The 24,484-nt window shown below is 33.1% G+C and overlaps 1 protein-coding gene and 2 pseudogenes across 3 annotated transcripts; 1 reads left to right on the top strand and 2 right to left on the bottom strand.

Moving 5' to 3' along the window:
- Positions 1–4,951: 4,951 nt before the first annotated feature.
- On the bottom strand, positions 4,952–5,579 carry LOC120157269 (annotated as a pseudogene).
- Positions 5,580–7,132: 1,553 nt separating this feature from the next.
- LOC120157145 (TBC1 domain family member 15-like) lies at positions 7,133–14,010 on the bottom strand. 3 transcript variants are annotated; one of them, XM_039168390.1, is made up of 15 exons: positions 13,700–13,816; positions 13,353–13,526; positions 12,984–13,035; positions 12,788–12,895; positions 12,366–12,450; positions 11,737–11,791; positions 11,022–11,414; positions 10,555–10,614; positions 10,178–10,276; positions 9,975–10,085; positions 8,953–9,024; positions 8,721–8,837; positions 8,151–8,300; positions 7,624–7,724; positions 7,133–7,489 (listed from the first exon to the last, which is right to left on the bottom strand). In XM_039168390.1, the coding sequence occupies exons 1-15, from the start codon at positions 13,760–13,762 to the stop codon at positions 7,159–7,161; spliced, it is 1,971 nt and encodes a 656-aa protein (XP_039024321.1). In that variant the 5' UTR covers positions 13,763–13,816; the 3' UTR covers positions 7,133–7,158. The 3 variants fall into 3 exon arrangements, with proteins under 3 accessions (XP_039024321.1, XP_039024322.1, XP_039024323.1); XM_039168391.1 differs by lacking the exon at positions 8,151–8,300 and having other exon boundaries at positions 13,700–14,010; XM_039168392.1 differs by lacking the exon at positions 13,700–13,816 and having other exon boundaries at positions 12,998–13,035; positions 13,353–13,457.
- Positions 14,011–20,858: 6,848 nt separating this feature from the next.
- Positions 20,859–24,428, top strand: LOC120157147 (annotated as a pseudogene).
- The last annotated feature ends 56 nt before the right edge of the window (positions 24,429–24,484 follow it).

Here is a 24,484-nt window from a genome sequence, read left to right as displayed (position 1 = left end):
AGAAGCTTTTATTCCCTCAACTCCTTGCTTTAGAAAAGGGCTATGTATCACAACAGTAAACGAAATATCCTTTATATAATAGAAAAGTTTTATTCGGATAGAGAATCAGAAAGCCAGAAAGAGAGAGGATCCAAAGAGGTAATCTAAACTAGATAGAGATGCCAATCCGATATGAAAAAGGGTAATTCAGGCACCGAATGCTGGGACCTAGGCTAGAGGTGAAAATATAGGACAGATAAAATGGGAGTTCAATTAGCTGCTATTGGTCATGTAAACAGAAAAGAGGTTAGGGTTTGAAGAAAACAAAAGCAAAGCTTGGCGGTATTACAAACCTTGGCTCGACCCGGATATTATTAGGAGAATTGGCTTAGAGTAAAAAATATATATATTACATATAACCATTCTTTTTTCAGTTAATTTTTTTAATCAATAAAAATTTTAACATGTCATTTAAAATTAGATATTGATTTTTATAAAAAATTTATTTAGATATTTAAAGTATAAAATACGTAGTTTATATATTTATTTGATAAAAAACAATTTAATTACTTAAAGCGGTTACATATAATAGTTTAAGAATTTATTTTAATAAAAAAGTAACTTAAAGGGATTACATGTTTAAATCAATTAAGCGAAATTAATGATAAAAATAAATATTGTTCTCTTTTGAGGTCATAAGTTCAAGCATTTGTGTTTGTAGGATGCGTGTTCATTGTCAATTGGTTAATAAAATTATAAACATATATTATTTTATAATCATATCAGAATAATATAATATTTAAAATTTTAAATATTTTTTCATACCAATAAAATACGACTTTATAAACCAGCATATTTATGCACGTTTTTTTTTTAATTTATACATTTATTATGAATCACTAAATTTCATATACTAAAATTATATTTATTAGTTTTCTTTTAATAAAGTCTCATTGTATAAATTATGGATATTATATATATTTCACACTGAATAATTATCAAATACAAACTGTATCCAATTATCTGTGCTTATGCACATTTTTAGTAGAACTTAACATTATTCTTTGAGGAGACCATTTTAAATCTTTATATATTAACTAAAAAAAATTAGTACTTTTATCAAAATAAATCATATATCAACATATCATATTATTTTTTATAAATCCTTAAAATTTATCTATTCAAATAAAAAAAAGTAAAGAAACAAAATACATCGATAATGATATTATCTAAAATTGTGTCTACAATTTTATTTTTAGAGATAAAAACTCATGAACCTGAATAATAAATATAGATATTTGAAATAAAACCATAAATATAAATTTAATTAAATAATATTTTTATAAAATTACCTTAAGCTGGAATGAAATTTAAAATTGAATCCTTGATTACTTGATTGAAGTCATCAATTGAACAACTCAAAGAAGATGAAAAACCAGACAAAGAATAACACAAATAAATTTTTTATGTCTTGAAATTAAAAATGAAAAATAAATTAATTTTCATTCATTTCAAAAATAATAAAAAGATAGATAACTCTTTTTAATAAATGATATTTAATTAGTTTCTAAATTTCAAAGTAATATGCACATTTTTTATGGTAACCAAATTTAATAGTTTATTATACATAATTTTTTAGGAAATAAATTTTAATAATATAATATATATATATATATATATATATATTGTTTTTTTAATAATTAGGGGGATGGCCCCTCTAGTCTCTTCAACGTTTCGTCCCTGCACCTTTTATTCGATTGTTGTAAGGATCATTTTGAGAAGTTTACATGAGATTGAAGAGCTTAAAATTATGTGTGTAACATGTTTTTATATTTTGAGAAGTTTACATGTGACTTAAGAATTGAAATTTATGTATTTAACATGTTTTTATATTTTTCCTTTTGAAAATTTTCAAGTAGAATATATTTCGTAGCCTACCTTCTAATATATATATGATTTTAGTAATTGAGCGAGGGTGACTTTCCGATAAGATTTTAAGATGGAATGCAAGGAAAACATTTTGTCGCAAGTTTTGGACTGAACCTAGCTAAATATAACAAGTGATTGTTGATACTAACAATATAATAAATAATATGTTAACATAATATTTAAATTTAAATTAATTAATATATTTGAATAAATTAAACATTAATAATTAAATAATTGTCGTGTCTTGTCTCCTAAAATCATGAAAGGAAACACAAGAAAAGGTTGATGTTCGTCTTTGGGGATCTCCTGGACCGAAACCCAAGTTTCTTTAGAGAAGTTATATATTGTCCTACAATTGGGGTGAGTTAGAGAATACAGAGGATATGGTGCCCTCCTCATAGATAACAATCACAATAATAATAATAATGCAGATTTAAAGATCATTCATTTAAATACGAATCAAATAAACTTAGTGATTAAAAAATTATTATTATTTATTGAGTTTCCGGATTCATACAACATGTATGTAATATTATCTTATATTCACCTCTAATTAATAAATAAATAAAAAAACAGCCGCCCAATCAGTTGTCGGTCTAGGTTAAAAGAAATGAGGAGATGGAACCAAATGATTGAAAGAAAAAATAAGTGGTTATTTTCCCTAAAAGCTCTTTTGTTAAATAGATAGGCGGAGTACGTTAATTTTGTTGGGACTTGGCGAAGAGAAAAGGATAGCAAAATCTAGGGTTTGAGAAGGTGATGCACAGCGTTATGTATGCTGCGAAATCGATTAAAAGTGATTCAGTTCAAGTAAATTAGAGGCGTGGCTGCGTGCTTAAATCATGAAGAATTCTAGTTGGTATCGAAGATCATTTTTGCTTGCTTTGAACTTTTTTAAGGACTTCATCTAATGTTCTTTTGATATGTTTTGACTTTCAAATAAGTATTTAAATTATTTTTTATAGTATGTTTTAAATTTTGTTGGATGCAACAGAACATAAAAAACAGTGGTATCTTGAAATCAAAGAGTGGCGTGGTACCAATTAAGAATTCAATTGTCATTCTCCATCTGCCTGGAACTTAAGTGGTTTTTGAACAGCAATGTGATTAGATCATAATGCAGCATGTAGTGTGATTGAATCAGTCCGAGGATCAAATCTCATGTGATTCTATATCTTGTTTATTTAGATAGTTCCTCCACAGAAAATGCAAAACAAAAGGGTTGCTTTTAAGTTTCAAGCTCCACCAGCCAAAATATCGAAACTGAGAATCAGTTGAAAGAAACATCAGCATCAGACAAAGTAAGGTGGAGATGGGAGAATGACAAACAACCAACAGAGTTACCTAAAACATTGAAACATTAATCGATGATTAACTAAAAACAAAACGTCATTGCTTATTTTAGTAATGAATGCATTGTATCGTCAATTAAGAAGAACAAGGGTACACGTCATTGTGTAATAATCTCATAGTTAATAGGAGTCGGCTAAGCCGGTCCTGGTCCTTAAGCATTCATTTAATACCCAAGGAAAGTGGAATGGAAATGATATATGGTTTTGGTCCCTTCTGGTTAAAGCGTTAGGATAAGCTTATTAAATACAAGACCAGGGGCCGTTGTACTGTTGCAGTGTGAAGTCACCGTTGAACTTTGCAGGGGTCGCTGTTTGTAGAGAAGAAATACGACAAGACTTAATGATCTCTCAAATATGGTGACAGTAACGTTTGTACTGATGATCTCTGAAACATGGAACTGCAAGTGAACATGTGATTTGTGTTTCATACTTTGGTTTCGATACGAATGTATGAGGCTCTGGAAGTCGAATGATCCAATTCAATGAATGGATGAATAATGAATATCGTTTCATTTCCCGTACACAAATGATTAGGGTTTGTGAGACATTTGCGCACATTTTGCACGTCACCGCCTAGAATTCTTAGGGTGTATTGGAATTGGAACCATAGGGAGGGATGAAAATACCACTAAAATCCAAGGCTTGCTTTTCAATTTAATGAAGAAACATCTGTTAATTGTTCCACCCCACCCCGTTGTTACGAATAGCACAAAGAGGTACGTTTCTTATGCAGTATCTTTTAATGGGGGCTGCAGTCTAATGACTTTTTCTATAAGAGTTGTTTTGGATGATTTGTTATTAATAATTAAAATATTAATCTTTTACTGTGAAAAAAAAACTCTTTGATCCTCCTACTTTGATAAAATTAGCTTGTCATGGGCCATGGAACAGTGAAGTTTGGGTAATAGGCCTGCAACAATAGCTTCACCAAAATCAAAAGTTTTCAAGTGTCCGTCGGTTGATAAAATTCAATATTATTTCACATGGTTTCCCTATCCCCACCACCCCATCTTGGGCTTGTGGCTGATTTTTCAGCTTTGAAAATTATGCAACCATGATTTCTGATGAAGTGCCATTATTTCACAACCGGATTGGGATTGCTGCAGAAATTATTAGATGGATTTCTCAATAAGATTCATCAATTTCAAAGTGATGCCAAGTCTTACATTATCTTAAATTTATTAAAATTTAAAATAGACAACATATATATTCGACATATTATGTAATTACGTCCAACTATATCATGCAATAGACAATTTAAATCATATATTTTTCCTTTAACTAAAATAATAAGATTTAGTAGTTAAAACTTGAAATATTAAAAGTCACTATTTTAATCAAATTCCAAACACCTGATTTTAGACAATATGTATTAATGTGTTGAGATTATGGAAGAGAAGCATCAATATTTTAAAAAGTGATAAATTAATAAAGTTTGCAATGGGAGACGATTATGGGCGGATATTCCTCTAAAAACTCATGTTTCGGATTACAAAGAGTTAAATTACATATAATCAATCAAAATTCATGCAAAAAAAAGAGAGAAAACAGGCCACCAGGATTGTTCTAAGATGAAACATGATAAATCCACTCGCTAGCCTCTGCATCTAATTAATTTCAGGCATTTCAAGGAGCGAATGAAGGTCCTGAAATAATCAAGTTTGGTTCCATTAGTTTACAGGGAAAATATCTCAGACAAGTATGCCCTCTCGATATTCCTCAGCTGTATCCAAAAAAGATGGCAAAATATTAATAGTTGATTCAGGTTTTGTTATAATCCAACGTAAAATAACTGAAATCGTTATTATGTTTAAGCATGGTTTGGCGTTTACTTACGTATGACAAACATACTCATCAGAGTGCTAGTAAGTGCTTCAAAGGAGTGGTGGACGCCAACGTCAATCTTCCTAGCAATTGCAACTCCTTCCATCTTTACCTTCACGTACGTGGATTTTGAAGGCCTATCACCTTGTCATTGTTTGCCTCTTCCGCCACCATAGGGGATTTGGTGACCTTCTTCAGGATCATCTTCATCATTTGGTTTGTTAGTCCAATGCAAAAGAGGCAGAGTCTTTGGAATAATTCTCCCCTCATCGAAGAGTAATGCTGCTCATCGAAGTATCGATTTTTGGCGCTGCCACTAGAACTACTGTGGCTGCTGTTGTTATTGTTGTTAATGTCGATGTCAGCTGGTCCCAGTTTTAGTAAAGGCAAACTCAAAGCCTCCCTGTGCTCGCAACCATAGCTGTTTAGGTCCAACATTTCCATGGGAATTAGGGGAGTTGGAAGAGCGAGTCCCAGTTGCAGCTCCATGCACATCAATAACAATTCAAAAAACAAAGCTGCCAACAGTTAACAAAACAAAGATTAGAATATTTTAAAAGAAACAAATTGTTTATATAACTTTACATTATCAAATCTCATGATTATAAAAGGGTGTTAATGTTATTTTGAATTAAAAGCAGTCAGCAGCATATGTTTCATTTTAATTTTCACGATAAATGTACTTTGATGAAGCAGGTCCAGGTTTGCTTCACTTTCTGCAGACCTATTTTCCCTTTTGTTAGATTCCATTGTTTTCTGCATCCTTACTAATAACGCCATACGACTTGTAAATAAATATATCAAAAACATATTTATCCAACTACATCCTAAGAAAGATTATATACAACTCCAACTCTCTCGATTTCCTTGCATTCATCTTTGATTTCCAACCCCTTGTGTCCTAAAGAAAAAATAGTAATTCATTACTCGGAACGTTTTATTAGCTTTTTCTGTCTTGCGGATGAGATGTTCAATCCATAATAACCATGCGTTAATCATATTTGCGAATATTGAATTCTATTGCTTGCTTCTCTTTCATCAAAAAGAAAAAAAAAATGGAGTACCCCTGACCCACAGAAACAAACGAGTTTTTAAAAACAGTTACTGTCGACCTCAACTTTTGCATTACAAAAAAGAGTTACTCCTTATTTTAGTTTGGGAAACTAGAGAAAGCGGGAGAAAACGTTGCGGAGAATGTAACCCACGGCAAACTAGTGTATTCCCCAAAACATATCGCTGTTTTGTGTGTGTGTGTGTTTTATTTGTTCTGAATTATATAAAACATAATTTTGTACTTTAATTCCCATTTTATTATTCATGTATTGTATTATCGATTTAATAATCACGATTTTTGTTTTACCGTTTTGGTTTATTGTTAATAGAACTAGTTCCAATGAAATGAAGTTACCATCGGGATTCACGTGCAGAGTCCAAGAGCTTTTGAGACAGAGGGTCAAGGCGATGCAGCCCGGGTGCGTTGGTGCCTTGGTGGCACTCCCTAGTCCCTACACCCACATTCGGTTCAAAGAGAGCAATCCTTTTCAAGCCGATAACGACAGTTTTCGATCAAAAGGTGGACCGACTAGATTTGTGTAAATGGAATTGTACTGTGGGACGTGAACCCAATTTAATTGGGAGCAAATTAAACGGTGATCAAAATTATTAGATGAATTTGTCTAACACTCACTCAATGTGCACTTTGTTAGGCATTTTTTCAATGTCTTGAAATAATGTAGGTGAGGGGCAGCCTGTTTAGAAGCCTCACTTTGTCTCTCAATGAGGAGACCCTCTTTTTGGGTTATTTGGTGCAAGAAAACCTAAAGCCTAACAAATGAACTAGCATCGTCAAAGTTGGTTTGCCAACCCATCATTGGTTTCTCGCAATGGTTACATAATCTAGATTGACCGATCCAAATGCTTCAACTAAAAATTAACGGCATCTCCTCCAATAAATTCCATAATAATTGGATTTAATTTTGAAACCTTCTAGTTTTATAGTTTTATATTAAAAGCAACCAAAGGCATATTTTGATCATTATTAACAATATTCAATATTTATGTAAAAATTAACCGTTCATAATACTTTATCCTCTAGCTCAGGATCGAGTAAAACATCATTGCCAAGAGGCAAAGAAGGTGGAGTTCCAGGTGGGATGCAAGAAACACCATTTTCGCCGGCACATAAACATAAAGCCTCGGCATCCCTGAGGATCGCATCAATGTCAATCCGACCACTCAACTCATTGATGAATTTTAGAAGGGTGTCGAATTCCATTTGTTCTTCCATCATCTTCCCTCGATAACGCTTCAATATAGCAACACATACGTACAGATGAAGGTGCTCCGACGAATGATATGTCCATAATACTTCCCACAATAGCATCGTCTTCTCAAATTCAAGTTCCCTGATACATATGTTTGACATGTAAATCCATCTTTACGTTTCAGAGTGAACGCATACAAGCAAAACAGGAATGTAAAGAAGGAACGTACGAGCATTACTTGCATAAAAGAAGCACTACAAAATAAAAGTCTTTACCTTTTGAATTGTAACAGAATCCAGCGGAAACAGATGAAATAATTCAAGCAGTCCTTTTGCTTGAAATACTCATGCAATGGGCCATCTAACAGCTCCACCAGCTACACAAACGATGAATAGTGGATATTAAAACAACAAATAATGATATCAAGAAATTTAAACAACATACTTAAAATAGCAAATAAATGAGTGAATACAAGAGGCATTCATGATCAGACACAAGTACTTTATAACGTCCTTTCTGTTAACCACACTTGCTAATGATTTCTCAGTTTACTAACTTGAAATGCCACCTTCCAATGACAAGATATAAAAATAAAAATGCCATTGGATGCTTGATAACAATTGTATCAGTTAGAAGTCAGTCATCAATCCTAGGATTGCTGCTCTTAATTATGGTTTTATTTCAGTTGATTAGGTCCTATTTATGTAACAAGACTGATCCATGTTTAAAAGGACACGTGAAATAATAAAGTCCTAATTTAGAATTTTAACAAGTCCTAATTAAGAGAGACAAAGAAAAAGACCTTAGATAATGCAATAAGCTGAGAGTGCATGCCATTTTGGTCACGATTAAAATTGGGCCCAAGGCGTTCCATCAATGTTGCAAAACACCAAAATGATTCTGATTCATCCTCCATTACAAACAAAATTGGGGATAACAGATCATTCATACCCTGTAAAAATAATAGACAAAGGGATGAAGCACGCAATCATCTAGAATACAAGTGACAAAAATGCATATATAATTCGGAGAAACGCATTCAGGCATTGAAAATGAAAACAAGATATAGGCCTAGATGTTCACATGGCTGAAGCCCCGAACCAATAATCTAAAGTGTAAAAATTGCACATTTATAGGCATCTCCATGTACATAGCTATCTATTTTGTTAAAATTAACTAAAGAAAGCAGATGCATAATGCATTCAAAAAACGCAATTTAAAACACTCTTCTTATTGCATTTTGAAACATCCAAACACTTTCATTGAATCAAATAAAACAACCAACATATAAATTCTAACACACTGGCCGTAATCAACTTTTTATTAATGGCAACCAACAAAAGGAAAAGTAAAGCATATCAAAAGTAATTACCTGACAGTAACCAAGATCGAAGTTATAGAAAGAGTAGGTCAACAAAACATCATGTAAAAGAGTCAAATTTGGATGGTCATCTTCGCCATAGAAAGAGATCGACCTGTCCGTCCTTACCTTAAAAAGACACAGTGGTTGCATTGGACTCAGAAAGCTAGAATTGCACCAATATACTTTTCAATAATAAAAAAAATATGTCAAACTCCAATGTAAGCATGTGAATCATACATACCACATCTTTCTCTATAAGGCCTTTCCTCTGTCTAAATTTTGTAAATCTTTTTTCCTGTTCAGGAGATATACTCTGCCAAAATATTCAGCAAACACGAACCAGCTTCGTGTGTAAATAAGGGTTTTTACAGAAAATAGTATATGGAAATGGTTACAACAGGTCTAAGAACATTATTTAACCAAACTCCAAATACATTAACATCTATTTGGAATTTGAGGAAAGAAAATGCCTTGATTATAACAAAAATGAGTAGGCTCTTGCAGCAAAGCATAGTAAGTAGAAGAAATTATTCCTTCAAAAATTTATATGGCATCAAGAAGAAAATCCAAAAAAAATGATGATATTTGCCAACTTAGAACATCTAATAGCCCCTATATTTTAGTGAAGAGAATACTGATTAAGATAAAATAACTAAAAAGAGTTGGCTCCGTATTTTATTTCCCTGGTGCAGTATTTCTTATTCAAGCATCCATCATAATGATGCATGCAAATTTTACATTAGTATACTTGTAATAACTTACAACTAAGTATCAATTTCATATAACAAGGACGGGAATGACCGTCTTAGAACAAGAAATTACAACTTTATTTCCAGAAAATGGCAATAATTCATTCAGGAAAAGCATCTTAAAACTTTTACAACTTATGTATGTATAACTAAGTGTTATTATTTCACATAAAAATCAAACAAAAAACCTGCAAAAAAGACCCAAAAAGAGAGTTAGAAAAAGGAAACAACCCCCCCCCAAAAAAAAGGGTCCAAGCGTAAAAAGGAAAGATCACCTAAGTTAAATTTTAAAACCCAAAAACCTGACATCAACTTTCGAAACCTCCAAACACACTCTTAAAAGCACTAATATTAAGAAGATAAATTGAAAACAATCATTTTTCTGAACGAAAAAAGTTTCAACAGATCGTAAAGAGGAAAGATCACCTAAGTTAATTTTTTTTGGATAATCTCTACATTAAATGAAAGGAAATATTGCTGCAAGAAAAACTAGAAGAAAAAAGTTACTGCAAACCTGCCACTGGTTTTTTATAATCTCATATTCTGTCCTTTTGATGGAGCTTCGACGTTCCCTCTCTGCATATGTTGATTCATACGCTTGATATCCCAACAATATTTTCCAGACCTGAATCACAAGTAGGATCTCTAAGATTAAGATGCATTTTAAATCAAAATAATCAATCCACTTAGAATTCCTTGCATATACAAAAGAACAACCTCTTTTCGTACTTTGTGTTCCACTCCTCCATAAAATATTCTTTTTCTTAAAGCACCGGAATCCACCACTCGTCCTTCTGAATCCAAGAATGTGGCCCACTGAAAATTAATTAAATTTAAAAATAACAATATAATAGCTATCACATTTTGAATCAGTTGTCATCGGAAAGAAAGTACATGAAGTGTATGATAACTTCAAACATCATGTAAAAAGGAACCTTTACCACAAAAATAAGGAAATTTTATAACTATTCAATTTCATATACTAAGAGATTGGTGATGGTGGTATAGCCCAAAGAAGAGAATGGTGAAAAACTGAAAATATAAGCCAATTAGATAAACACACAAAACAATAAAGTCTGTTCCTGGCCCCTTACCTCTTCCAATCCCAATGGAGGTTGTCGGGGTTTTCCCCATGCTAGTGAGAGTTCGTCTAACTGTCAGGAAATAAAGACAAACATATTAATATTGGGCCCACTCCTGCTATAATTCTTAAATACACCATTGTAGAGCATGGTAGCATAAAATAAAAGTACATTTTTCACAACACAAACTAGCAATACGATGAATTTCATTTCATTAACATTCATACCAACTGCTGCCAAGAGGATTGCATATGATTAGATAATGGGGAAACAAGAGGATTGCATATGATTAGATAATGGGGAAATGAAATTTATTTCATTTATCAGTTCTCTAATTTGATAAAGTACCATCACTTCTTAATTAATTAACAGTACAAACCAAATGTAAAAACAGAACCTATTTAGATGTGTAAAATGCAATTAAACTTCAAGTGGAAACAATATTCAGTAAATAGCTGACAAAGAGAACAAACAATTACCTCAAAAGGATCTGAAGGGACTGGAATATAAACTTCCAGTGCATCATTATGTGGTTTTTTACTAGAATCAAGGACAGATTGGTTCAAATTTATCCTCTCAAAAAGACTAAAAGAATTGTTTTGACTCTCCCAGAGTAATTGTGAAGTTGTTTCTCGGGCAAACTTGGTTACGAGAGAAAATTTCTCCAAAACTTGGATTGATATGTCTCGAGCAGGACCATGAACCTTTTGCCTCTCCCTTCTATCATGTCGAGTACTAGGACTTCCATCAAATATAGCAACATGATCCCTTTCTCCATTTTCATGTGAAGCAGACTCCCCACCTAAAACAGACGTTGATGGAACACATGCAATGGACACTGCCCCGGGAAGCCCCAAAGAAGATAAAGTTTGCTGTTATGAGTAATTAGAAACTTCAGAATGAAGTCGCAATTCTAACCACAAAACGATAAAATTTATAGTTCATTCTTTTAAGGGAAAAAAAGAAAAATGCAGATAAGACCATTTCCATTGGCACAATTACGCTAAGACGTGTGTTTAAAATTGTTATCCTCTACAAGAGAAAGATATTTAACTATTAGAGCAGTCCTTAGTTCCTATGTTTAACAAAGCTATGGGTAACATTGTTGGTTAAATATTAGTGAACTACAAAGCAGTTAACTCGAGAAATTTTTAATAAAATAAACCAAAATAGATAAATTAGCATTGCAAAAACCTGCAGAGGGTTTTGAAAGTTGTTCACAAGAAATACATTTGCATCTTCTGCCGACCTGATACAACACCAAAAAATTCAAATGTATAAACATAATAACCCTATGATAATATAAGTACTTATATTACTAAAGTTCTTTCCACTAAAAAGCTTATCCTTTTGTCCAGCCACATGCAAGAAAATGTTTCATTTTTAAAATAATATTGTTAATTAACAATTACACTTCTTTAACCAAACAATGGAACATTCAATGAGATAAAAATCCACATTGCAACAAATTCTTCATAATCAAAAATTAAGAATTATACTATAGAAAGAAATACTATAAAACCATAGCTATAGTCCAGAATCAAGGAAAATCCAATAGTAGGGATTCCAACAATCAACCAAATCAACCAAGGTTTCAGAATATGGCAGTACTGAAAAAAGATAATTACACATGTAAGTGAATAAATCAACAAAACTTTAAAACCAGAAGACTTGTAGTGTTGTACTGGTTCTGTGAGAAGGACAAAAATCATATTATCGGTCAAGGATGTATGTAGCAAGGATTGTCAAACTCTTGAGGATGAACTCAAAATTATCGATCACGCAATACTATTAAACTGGAACTTTAACTAACACAAACGAACCTCATAAGAAAAACATGTTGTTTTACTGTAGCAAGGAACTCTTGAACTCCTCCACTATAGAAGTAAAGGGGAGGAAATGCAAGTCCTGTGAAATGATTTGGTTTCATAAATGAAACAAAAAGCATAGGCAAGAACTAGAAATAAAACAGAATGTAAATGGAAACATCTTTAAAATAAATTCATGGTGTTAACCATTACATCATCTCTTAGCAAACATCAAAAGGAATTGCAAAGACTAGCAAGTAGAATGAACTAGTAGTAATTTTGACACATTTATAAATTTTCAAATTTCTATACCAGCCAACGATCTTTAACCCCAATAAATTTTCAAATGTCTAGGAAAAATATTAACTGTCAATACAAGGCGTAAATGTAAAGCACAATTTATTTAACACCATCTCATACAGTTTGTGGTTCCCTACCAGATGACAAAACAACAATTATGTATTGCCATCCAAGAGCTGGAGTGTGTCTCCGGATGCACCTCACATCAGCAAATGGCACCTCCCTAATGGTATAAAGATTCATATCTGCATGATAAAACCATACAACTTTATAATCTATACAAACTTGAAAGTGCATAATACATTCAAATAGATAGTCTAAAGAAAAAAAAACCTTTCTCAGACAACCTAGCATTTGTACTTTGCCCTTTGTACGGAATCCATGTCTACAGTCAAATACAACAAATGAAACAAATAAATATGCATAAATGATATTTGCTCCAAAACTTTGAGATATCCTACTTGCCTCATTTGACGTAGATAGGCATACCTTATCTGGTAATTTATAGGGTACACTGATGTAAACTCATCAGATATCTATCGACTACATCAGATGATACAAATAATTGGAACAAATGAGGCAGGGCAATTAGCGATATCAAAGCTCAAAACAATCTCGACGCATGATATTCAATGCTATCTATAATTAACAAAAGTATGCACAACATGAATAAATACAAGTGCTTGAGAATTAATTAATTACCAAGAAAAGTGAAGAGCTTTGCTTAATTAACTTTAATCTTCCACTAATCCGTTCAGAGGCAAACTGAGTAGGATGAATTGTAACATTATCTTTTGTATAAACAATTTCGGCTCCCTCTGGTTCATTTGAAGATCTTCGTTTCTCACTGTCGCACCGCATCATACTCGTCGATCGCTGCAACCAAAAGAAAAATAAAAAAACGTGTTCAATTCAAGAAATATGATATAAATGACAACTAATTTTGAGATGGAATCGCGCTTAAAAAAATGAGAAATGACTACAAACAATTCAATTACAAAAAAAAAGGTTCGATGTTATTTTTCTGTCTTTTCTTGCTTGTTGCTTACTTGCTGCTGAGACGCGGCATAATCAGCATCATCTGACAGATCGTGAATCTCTGCTTCCTGCATCGTTTAGGGATTTTCTTTTCTCTTTTTCGTTTAGTAGAAATTTTTAAGAGAGAGAGAGAGTCAGAGAGATAAATCCTTTTTTGTAATTGTTATTATTATTGCTACTATTTTCTTTACCTTGAAGTTCGAAACGAAGGAATGAAAAGGGTCGAGGGAAGGAGGGAGAGGAAACGAGGAGGAGTCGCAAGCGGAGCCATGGTGGGACCTGCGCGAAAGAGAATTGTGGATGGTTTGAGGGGAAAGCAATTAGATTAGATCCTCCCGTCTTTGTATAGATCCTTTAATTCCTTTCTATAGACTATATTATGACAGCTCAATTAGAAAATTATAAATATACGAGTAAAGAATTATATGTTTTATGGCAATCTTTTATTAATTTTAATTATATTTGAAAGTTGGAATTAACTTTATATTTAATATACATCCAAATATATGATTTAAACGTCAAATTTAAGAATTATAATGAATCAGGTCGAATTTATATTATAATAGATTCCAAGTGCTTCCTTTTTACAAAATAATCTCTTTCCTTTGATGTATCCATTTCTTTTACTCATGATTTTATTAAGAACGAAAGTGCAGCCTTGGTTAGCTATTTTGGAAATCTATATTAATACTTCCTTTCAGCTCACAGCTATAATATTTTTTAGGTTTTGGTAGTGCAGTCAATTTCTGATAACGATTGTCTTGCAGTCTTGATTTTGCAAATGACTCATTTACACATTAATCATTTTAGTGTTGTGATGCTTCTTTCTTGTATTATGGGTTTGACACAGACAGTATGTGGCGATTTGAAGGTGCGATCACTTATTCTGCTTTTTCTTAATAAATAACATTTCTGTCCGTTTGATGTTATTTAACGTAATGTCACTAAAAGAGAGATCCTCTTTTCTCTTCTTATGTTGTGCCTTGAATTTTAAGCTGCAGCGATGAATTATATGGGCTTATACATAATGGTCTGTATTAGGCCTGTGAAATGTCTTACTGGTCCCTTGGATGCTTTTTCTCTGCCTTTGGTTTTGATGGGGATCAGTTTACTAATGGACTGAGATGGCTCCTCCATTTGATTTGGTGGGTATGGGGGCCCACTCAGTGTCGAAGAGTTCTTTAGCAGGTCCGTGATATGAAAGCCTCGGTTAACCTGGTATACGTATGTCACTTACTTTCCCGTTTTCTTGCTTTCAGATGAATGTGGTTGCCAATCTATAGGGTTTCTGGGATCATGCCTACTGTAAACTCAAGGGAAAAATGGGCACGTGGCTGACGCTTGAGATCCTCATATTGGAGGTAATAATCTAATGGCATGGCCCCTTAAGAAGTCCCCATAAAAGGTGAAATTGTATCCATTTGTGACAAATGCAAAAGGCTTCTACTATCACTTATTGCGGAACTTTTTTGGGGGGAGGGGGGGATCAATTATTCTAGGAGGTAACCTCTGCTCTCTCCCATGTGTGGTGTGGACAGATTTCTCAACTTGATTGCTAGTAAACTCGTGATTCTGAGGAGGGTGGTGTGTCTTTCTTGTCTCCACAAGATGACAACCGAGTTTGGCCAACTTGCCTTGCAAGATTGAAACATACATCCTCACCCACGTTTTGTTAAAAGCTTAAAGCTTGCTTCAACCTTCTCAAATGCACTTCCTACCAGAAACCCTAGTTCAAAAGCTTCTTTAGTGTTACGGTGCATAATTGCCATTGATCTTAGCGTTTGGCCCATTGATTAGCTCAAATACTAAGAATAAGAAATCACATTTTATTGTATTTATAACGTTAATTGTAATATTTGTGAAATTAATATTCGATAGCTTAAAAGACTAAACAATGATTTTTTTGCACTTTGGATTTTAGATTTTATTTTAACTCAAATTTAATAAAGAAGTGTAAATTAAATTTCATATATGTATTGAATAATTTTTAAAAACAAAAATGAAGTGTGGGTAAACTTGCAAAATCAAAAGTCATTCAATAACTCTCTTTCATTGGAGAAATGCTAAAAAAGTATTTTTGTCTTTTGGTCATAAAAAGAATAAAACGATGATCATGGACCATTCCCATACGACTTGAGGAAATCTATGCATGAGTAAGAAACACGGGTGTCTCTTTGTCCCACCCCTTTAATCAACACTTGCAATAATCAAACATCCCAACCTTGTAAATCTATGTTCACACTCTTCATTTTTGCAGAATCTGTAGACACTTTCATTTATTCCTTCCCTTGAAATTGTAACTCTCGTCACACAATTAAAGGCATGTGCTGGGTCAAAATCATAATAAAAATAATAATGTAAAGAGAAAAAGGCTAAATTTTCTGCTATACCATACCTTTTGACTTCTCCTCCATTTATTGAGATTAAATTATTAAAAAAAGGGTCCTAGGATCTGGTGAGGAGGGAATGAAATGGTTGAAAGCATGGGGAAATCCGTAATTGGTAAGTGGCACGCCGAAAATCATGAGTTTGCGAGAAGAGGATTTATTTTTAAATAAAAAAGTTGCTTTTTTTTAACAGTTCCCAAAATCTTCAAGGCGAAGAAGAAGATGAAAGAGGGGCCTGACTAACCCTCTTTGAAAGAAAGGAAAAGGAAAAGAAAGCAAAACCCAAGGATTGTGTTCCCTAGTGCAGGCCCAAGGCAGGTCTCCTTTAGCGCCGTTGTCTCCGCTTTGGGTTGTTGGCAATGCAAGTGCCAAATCTTTGCCCTTTTACTATTCGCTATTTAGCCCCGATATATGAGATTATACGTGTCTATCCATACTGAGCTCAACATTTTAACACAGATTAGTAATGTAAATAACTATGAACATCACGTAAAAGCCAACAGGACATAGAAAGGTGGTGGTGTTTAAAAAAATAATAATATAAATATAAATTCTAAGCAAAAGAAGGTACCAATACCATGGAAAGGAGTTGTTTTGTTAGTAGGTTCATTCATACTTTCTTTCTTTTTTTTCCCTTTTGAGGAGAATATTTCCAGGAGCATGCGCAAGTGAAGGAATTTGATTTTGATCGAGTACAAATTAAGCAAGGCAAATGCAAATCCTAAAGTAAATTTTGCTCCTCTTAACATCATTTCCCTCACCTCTCATCTCAAATTCGTAATCGAAATTCTAAATTATGATTACATATACATTTTTTATCGCATTATATTTATTATGATACATATCGACATTAAATATTTAATACATCAATTAAAATAATCATCATAATGCCGTCTTCTAACATCTATTTAAATTATCGCTTGTAATGTCTTTCTTAATCCTTCTCTCGTGCATCAAATAAAGTTATAAAACCTTTGTTTCTTTTAGACATATATTGATCATCGTTGACAATCTCTTCACTTCCTTTTGTTTTCTTTTTGAACTCTAATCGAGTTAAACCCTTTGAAAAACAAGCCTTGTTTTTGATTGATTTGAGCGGTACCTATGATGAACAGCAGTGATTATATAAAACTTTGAGGATTACTGTAAGACACTTTTTAATCAACAGAAGAATGTCGCCTTCATTTGTCTTTTGTTATGTCTTAGTGCACCAAGAAACATCATATTATAACTGTGTTTGTCGTCTTCATGGATCATAGTTGGTTTTTGTTACCTCTTCTCTGTAATTGCTTTTATCGGCCTATTCTTGTTTTGTTTTTTTGTTTTTTTAGATTCCTCATAATTAATTTCATTGACTGGACATGCTAATAGTTTAGCACTAAATTTGCCTTGATTTTGACACAATTAATGAAGGAATAAAAAACATGATATCAGAGACCCACTTTGTCATAATCATTCCAAACCACCAACAAAACCGCCATGAAGGTAGGCTTCTTTTGGCCTACCAGAGACCGGAAAAAGGATCAAATTTTATTGCCATGGGGCCATATCTAACTCTTCTTTATTCAAGTACCCTTTCCCTTCTTGTTGTTGTTGTTGGTTGGTAAGGGGGATATATGCAGGCATGCAAAGTGTATAAAAGCTACAAACTCTTTAAACATCGATCGGGGTGTGTTTCTCATTGCATTCCTGGGATGAAGCTTTAGATTTGGAGGTTGCTTGGGAAGCAAAAGAAAGAAAGCGATGTTGGTGAGGTTCAATCCGAAGACGGATTTACGCATGGATTCGGTTGTAAAATACGATCTCAGATTGAGCCGCGCCAATATCACTTTCCACGTTACTTCTAATTTGCTTCCAAACTCTCCTTCATCTTCTTCTCTTTTACTAGTAGTAGTATATATTTAGTTTTGTTATATTGTCTTCTCGCTGGCTTTATCTTGAGCTTGCTTTATATCACTGGTTGATTTTATAGCAGAAACTATCACTGGTTCATCGTTGCGGTGACGAGACACAGGTACGTGTAATTTCATCTGCTTTATCATTGCCAATAGTGAAGTTGTCGTAGTCACGAGTTGGAATTCATTAATCTATAATGAAATATAATTTCACTGTTGCATTATCCAGTAAATTGATCATTGTAATTAGAAGAATGGCCGCATTTCACAACGAAATAAATTTAGTACAATTTATTTGATGTACTATTTATTTTGTATATTATTAATAAGTCTAATGATTTTATTAAAATTTAAAGTTATTTATCAACAATTAGTTGGTTTAGTGGGACGAGACATTAGATCTCTTAAACATGGTTAGGAGTTTGAATCCTGTTGTGTTGCAATTGGAGTAAATTGAGTTTATTTATTTATATATAATGAACTCCTTTTATTCAATTCGAAAATCAAGTGAAAATTTATTATTAAATGAGTCTTTATTTTTTTATTCTTTTTATTAATATAGGATAAACACAAGGTAATATTTGTTTAAAGATAACTCTCAACCATTTAATAACAGGTGTTCGAACCCAAAACTTCAAAGAATAACAACAATTCATTTATCAATGAGGTCGCTTGGTTCGTGCAAATGAGTCTTTATTTGAAAAAATATAGAATAAGTGATCTCTTATTCAAAAATTGTGAATGGACATTTTTAAATAAATAATATTTTGATCTGTGATTTAAAAATTTACATATTTTTAGGTATAATTAGAGAGATTTATTTTATAAATAATAATTTTATTAGCAAAATGCTATTCACAACAAATGTTTTTATTGAAATCATACTAAAAGAAAAAGGTTTCGATTTATTCAATTGTGAATGGCGCCATGAAGAAAATATTTATTTACTTTTTTTTATCATAAAAAAATTCATAACCTTTTAAAAATTTCAGGGCTTTTGAAACTCAAAAGTAGATTAAATTACTAACAAAATGACTAAAATGAAATGATACTAATGATTTGAGGATTGATACATAATATTCTAAAAATTAAGATGCCAATTTAGAATGAGGTAATAGTTTGGGGACTAATATAAAATATATTAAAGTTTAGAGACTAATTTAGAATGAGAGTCATAATTTGAGGACCTCCATTATAATTAACACATGTAAAATATATTTTTTGTCACATTTATTATAAATTTTTGTCACATTTATTATAATTTAGAATGAGATTTAATTTGTAACAAAAAAAAAAGAGGGCCTTTTTTTTCTTCGTAATTTTAAAAAGGGAAAATATATCTTTTGTCACATTGAAGATTACACAATCAAAGTTTGATTCCATGTTCAAGCCTCTACGGATCATCTACGCCTGTGTTTGTCGGTATTCAAGGGGACTCTCGTGTGCTTTTGGATTGAGCATTGGGGAGTTCATGAGGTCCCTCAGCCTTCTTTTTTCATCTCGCTAGACGAGAGTGATGGGATGATATGGCGAGATCGATAAGGTCTTACAATGGAGTGAGGACTTTCAGTACTTCATCCATCGACGGATGGGTTTTCAAATCCCTATGGAGGCAGCTGGAAGCTAATTGAGATACTTTAAGCACCCCTTTAAGAGAATAATTCAGCTCCAAATGGGGATCCACTAGTTGGTAAAGCTTTCTCTTTTCAACTAAATACGGCCGAGCCCAAGCAACGAGGTTATGCTGCCCACTAGATGTTCAGAGGCAGATCCAGAACAAAAATTCAGAGGTTGCAAAAGTCCTAGAGGTGACACTTATATTAGGGTGATACTTACATTAGAGGTGATACTTATGGAGGGGTTGCTTGGGATATCTCGAGCACCATGAAGTCCGCTCATAGGGATATCTCAAGTGTCCTGAGAGTACAAATAAATCCAAACCTTGAATCAATTCCCCATCTTTCAATTACTTCAGATCATGTCTGAGAATTAGTTTAGTACCTGTCATAACATACGCTGGTGCAGCATAGCCGTAGGTTCCGACAACTCTAGTAGAAACATGTGTTTTATCATCTTGAGGACCAGCTTTTGCCAGACCAAAATCCGAAGCTTTGCGTTATATTCCTGCAATAATAATTTCCATGTGAATGATTCCATGAAACGAAGGATATGAGTTGACATAATAAGAAATGCTTACCGAATCAAGTAAAATGTTGGATGTTTTAAAATCTCTGTAGATGACTGGTTCGGACCACCATGGAGAAAGGCCAATCTTTTTCCTGCCCCAAGTGTGATCTTAAATTCTTAATCCTACTTGACCTTGTATTTAGTCCCGTTACTTATAAATTCTATTATTAATTTAATTCAAGAAATTAGAAAAAAAATTAATAGAATGTATAAGTAATAAAGACTAAATATATATATATTAATTTTATTAATTTTTATGTTAATTCTCTGTTAAATATTAACGATAATTAATTTTATTGATATTAATTAAATAATTAAATGATTTGATTGATAAAATTAATAATTAGAGTAAAATCTTCTCATTATTAAATTATCCTGATTATAATGTACCTAAAAATTAAATTCACAATTTATGCAAAAATATATGAACTAATAAGCATTTGACCTCCTTAATACGATCTTCCATTTATAACCCCGCCTAACTAACACTAAATCCAATAAAAGACACGTTTTGCTTGTTGATACGTTTTCATGGCAACGTGTGTAATTTTAAGTTGTTGGTTATCCAATAGTCGGTGTTCCCCTACCAGCTCCTCCACCGAATTCAATCCATGTATTTCTTTTTCCTTTTTATCCCTATTTTTCTTGCGAGCGGCTGCTACCTGCCTCCGGCCATGATAACAAGCAGTTACATAAATAAAATTGGGGGAAATAGCAAAAATAAAATTATTTGATTTCCTCAATGCTACAAAATCATCATCATCTTCAACAACAGAAACAGGGATTCCTCTCTATCAAATTGCTACTGATAGAGAGAAAGCAAATCCTAAGTTATTGAAGCCCTTTAGCATTTCTGTTCTGAGAAAAATCGAGATCGATCGGATCGGATCGGAGTTTTTGAAACTGAAATTAGATATTATAATTTTAAAGGGAGAGGAGGGAGTTGAAAAAAAGGAAGAAGAAAGGCCGTGAGAGCAGGCATTTTGGGCTGAAACATGTCTGCCATAGTTTCAGGGAAGAGATCTTTCTTTGAGGAATTAAGCGCGTCACCTCCCGTTTCTAAGAGAATCCGTTGTTCTTCTCGTTTTGCTTCTTCTTCTTTCTCTCCTTCTTCACCGCCTCCCTTATTTTGATCGATCAATTGATACCTATGTTCCCTGAAATGGATAAGCAGGTAAGCTTTTCTCTAGTTTTTTTAATATATACAAAAAAAATGATTCCGTTTAATTTTTAATCTCTAGAAAAGAATATTAAATGGAATTTATTTTTATCATCATCATCATTGGTTCACAAACTCACTCATCCACTTTTTCTTGTTATGTTTAAATTCTTATATGTAGTTGTTTTACTTCCCTAAAATGGAATTTTTTAAGCGGAATTTTATGGTAAAAGAATTTGGGGCTAGAATTGGAATTGGAATTGGAATTGGAACTTGATTATAATATATTTTCTGTGTAATTAACTCGGTTTCAGGTTCTAAGATCAAATTCCATGTTACATAAAATGTACTTTGACATTCTATGCATAATAACCTTGTATTTTATTATATCAATTCAATTGTCTTGGGAATTACATTTTATTGTATCTGAGAAACGATGTTTTGTTCGTGATGGTTTAGGTGCTTGAAAGAGTACTTGAAGGATGTGGAGATGATCTGGATTTAGCTATTAGAAGTTTGAATGAGCTTCGTTTAGGATCTACTGATAGAAATGCAGCTGCTGCCGTTGATGGTAAAACTGGTGTAGAATTAAAAGGAAATGATCAATTTCAAGGAATAGAAAATTCCTTTTGATTCAATTTTGATAACTCCAGATTGATATCCCTGGCAATCTTGTGTCTTTTGGATTGGCCAAGACTGCATCTCTCTTTGGATTCAATTCCTGAGATTATTTATTGTGAGACTATATCTTCTTCATGTTAACTTTAAGAACTTTTTAGTAGTTTTTTTGTTGTTGTATAGCAAAGAAGATTTTTGTTACTTGTTTTCTTGAATAATTTGAAGACAGTGGAATATTTGTATTATATTTGTATTCAAATGGTAACCCTAAATGTTGTTATTTGATTCCATGTAACATGTTTGAATAAGTGGTTTGCTTTTGGTGGTGGTGTCTTAAGTCTATGAGAGTGCTGTTAGGATGTCTGAAGTTAAGAAACGGTAATTTGTATTGTATGATTCACTAGGAAACTCCAGGGATTGGGATTGTTTATAAGTAGGAGTCCCTCCCTTGGCCCTTTCCCTATCTCAATTTAATTAAACAAATTGCAGAAACCAGAAACAGGCACAAATGTACAGTGCAATATGTAAAACTTAGCAATTTGATCTGTGAATATTGCTAATAAAGTTACTGCTTCCTTTTATGTTATTTCGTTGGTCTAGCAGTTTATATGGATGAGATGCCATTAAAACTAGAATTATAATTTACCTGTAGTTCACTAAGTCACCTTTTAGTTAATAGTTATTTGGCATCAATAGTTTCTTAGTAAGCAGAGCACTATTCTGTTGTAGGTGTAGCTCCAATAATTGCTAATGGGGATGTTCCAGCTAAGGAACAGACAGTCCAAGAACCAGCAGTCCTCTCAATGGATGGTTCAGACTGGGTGGAGCTTTTTGTTAGGGAAATGTTGAATGCTTCCAATGCTGATGATGCCAGAGCTTCAAGAGCACTGGAGGTTTTGGAGAAATCCATTCATGCACGAGCTGGAGCTGAGGTGGCCCAAAATTTCCACCAGGTTGGTTCTCATGGTTGTTAAAGTTGCTAATAGTTATCTCTTCTTTTATCCCTGCTATTGCTATGTGCCTGATCCGAACTTTATGTTTGGTTAATAACGGAAAAACAGGATAATTTTTATAACGGTAAATAACGTTTCACAAATATCTCAATTAATTATAACAATCTAGTCACCCTAGCATATATCTTCCTAAAAATGAATGAAAAATGATATGGCTGTAAATCGGTATGTTTTTGGTGAATAATATCAGCAATTTTGGGACAAAAAATTGGAAGAATTGTTTTAAGTTTGTTGCTGCCACACACCAAGAAAAACCGACCACCCCCGAAAACCCAACACAACACTAGCCAAAAGTATGGTTTTCCATTAAAAAAATTTATTGCAGAAAAATTTACCGAAACAAAAGTCAAAATATAAAGAGAAAATCTTACTCAAGATAACTGTGCTGTCTCAAGCGAAAATTTGCAAAAAAGAATTGTATGGTAGCTGACTTATTTTGCTAATAAGTTTTCCGTTGGATGAAATAGATTAGTGAAACTAGATTCCTTATTGGTATTCTGAGCAAAAAGTTGGAAATTACAAATATATATTTATTAATTTGAATTGGATCAATACCTCAAATTGAGTAAGTACGAGGAAAATATCCGTACCAGATAAAAATAGGAAAGTATCTTGTCTTAAATCTTCAATTTCCTTTTAGAGGACAGATAATTTTAGTGTTCCACATGGGATTTTGGTCGAAGTTTACATATCAATGATGAATTTACTCAGAAAATGAGAAAAGGGTTTTTTTAGTTGGAGGATGCTGAGATTGCTATTTGGTTATTGTAGGAAAATATGATGCTGAAAGAACAAGTGGAAGCACTCATTCAGGAAAATACTATTCTGAAGCGAGCTGTTGCTGTTCAGCATGAGCGTCAGAAGGAGTATGAAAGTCAGAGTCAGGAGTTGCAGCATCTGAAGCAAGTAGCATCTCAATATCAAGAGCAGTTGAGAACCCTTGAGGTTAGCCTCATGAACTCAACTTATGATTCATATGGGAAGTGGGAGCACATAGATACTGTTCATCTACGTGTCTACTCCCATCTTATTTTTCTAGCAACATGATTAAGCAGACGGCTTTGATTGTTTCGGAATCTGATTAAAATTGTTTGATCATCTGAACCCCCCCCCCCCAAAAAAAAAAAAAAAGGTAAACAATTATGCATTGACAATGCACTTGAAGCAGGCTCAGCAAAGTAGCTCCATCCCTGGCCGTTTCAACCCTGATGCCTTCTAGTAATTCTTGGATATGGCTTTTGCATATGATTTGTCTGCACTTCTGTGTTCGTATCATGGCAAAGGCCTTGCTAACACTATTAAGCTTCCAAAAGCTATTATCTTCTTCAATAGGTATACTGCCACCAGGTGGTGTGTATTTCCTTCTATATTTACAGGCAAATAGGATGCAGAAAAAAGATAGCCTTGATTATTTTAACGAAAGACATGCATGGTAGTTTGCATTCCTGATTATTTACTTGAACTGGAAAAATTGATAGTAAGGTGGTGTTTGTTTTTGCGGAGGTAAAAGGTCTGCAGTCTGCGGATAACATTTGCA

This window comes from Hibiscus syriacus, unplaced genomic scaffold (assembly GCF_006381635.1).
Source record: "Hibiscus syriacus cultivar Baekdansim isolate YM2019G1 unplaced genomic scaffold, ASM638163v2 tig00111238_pilon, whole genome shotgun sequence".
Classification (NCBI taxonomy): domain Eukaryota; kingdom Viridiplantae; phylum Streptophyta; class Magnoliopsida; order Malvales; family Malvaceae; genus Hibiscus; species Hibiscus syriacus.
Note: the sequence above shows the minus strand (reverse complement) of the source record. Positions and strands in the feature narration are given on the sequence as shown.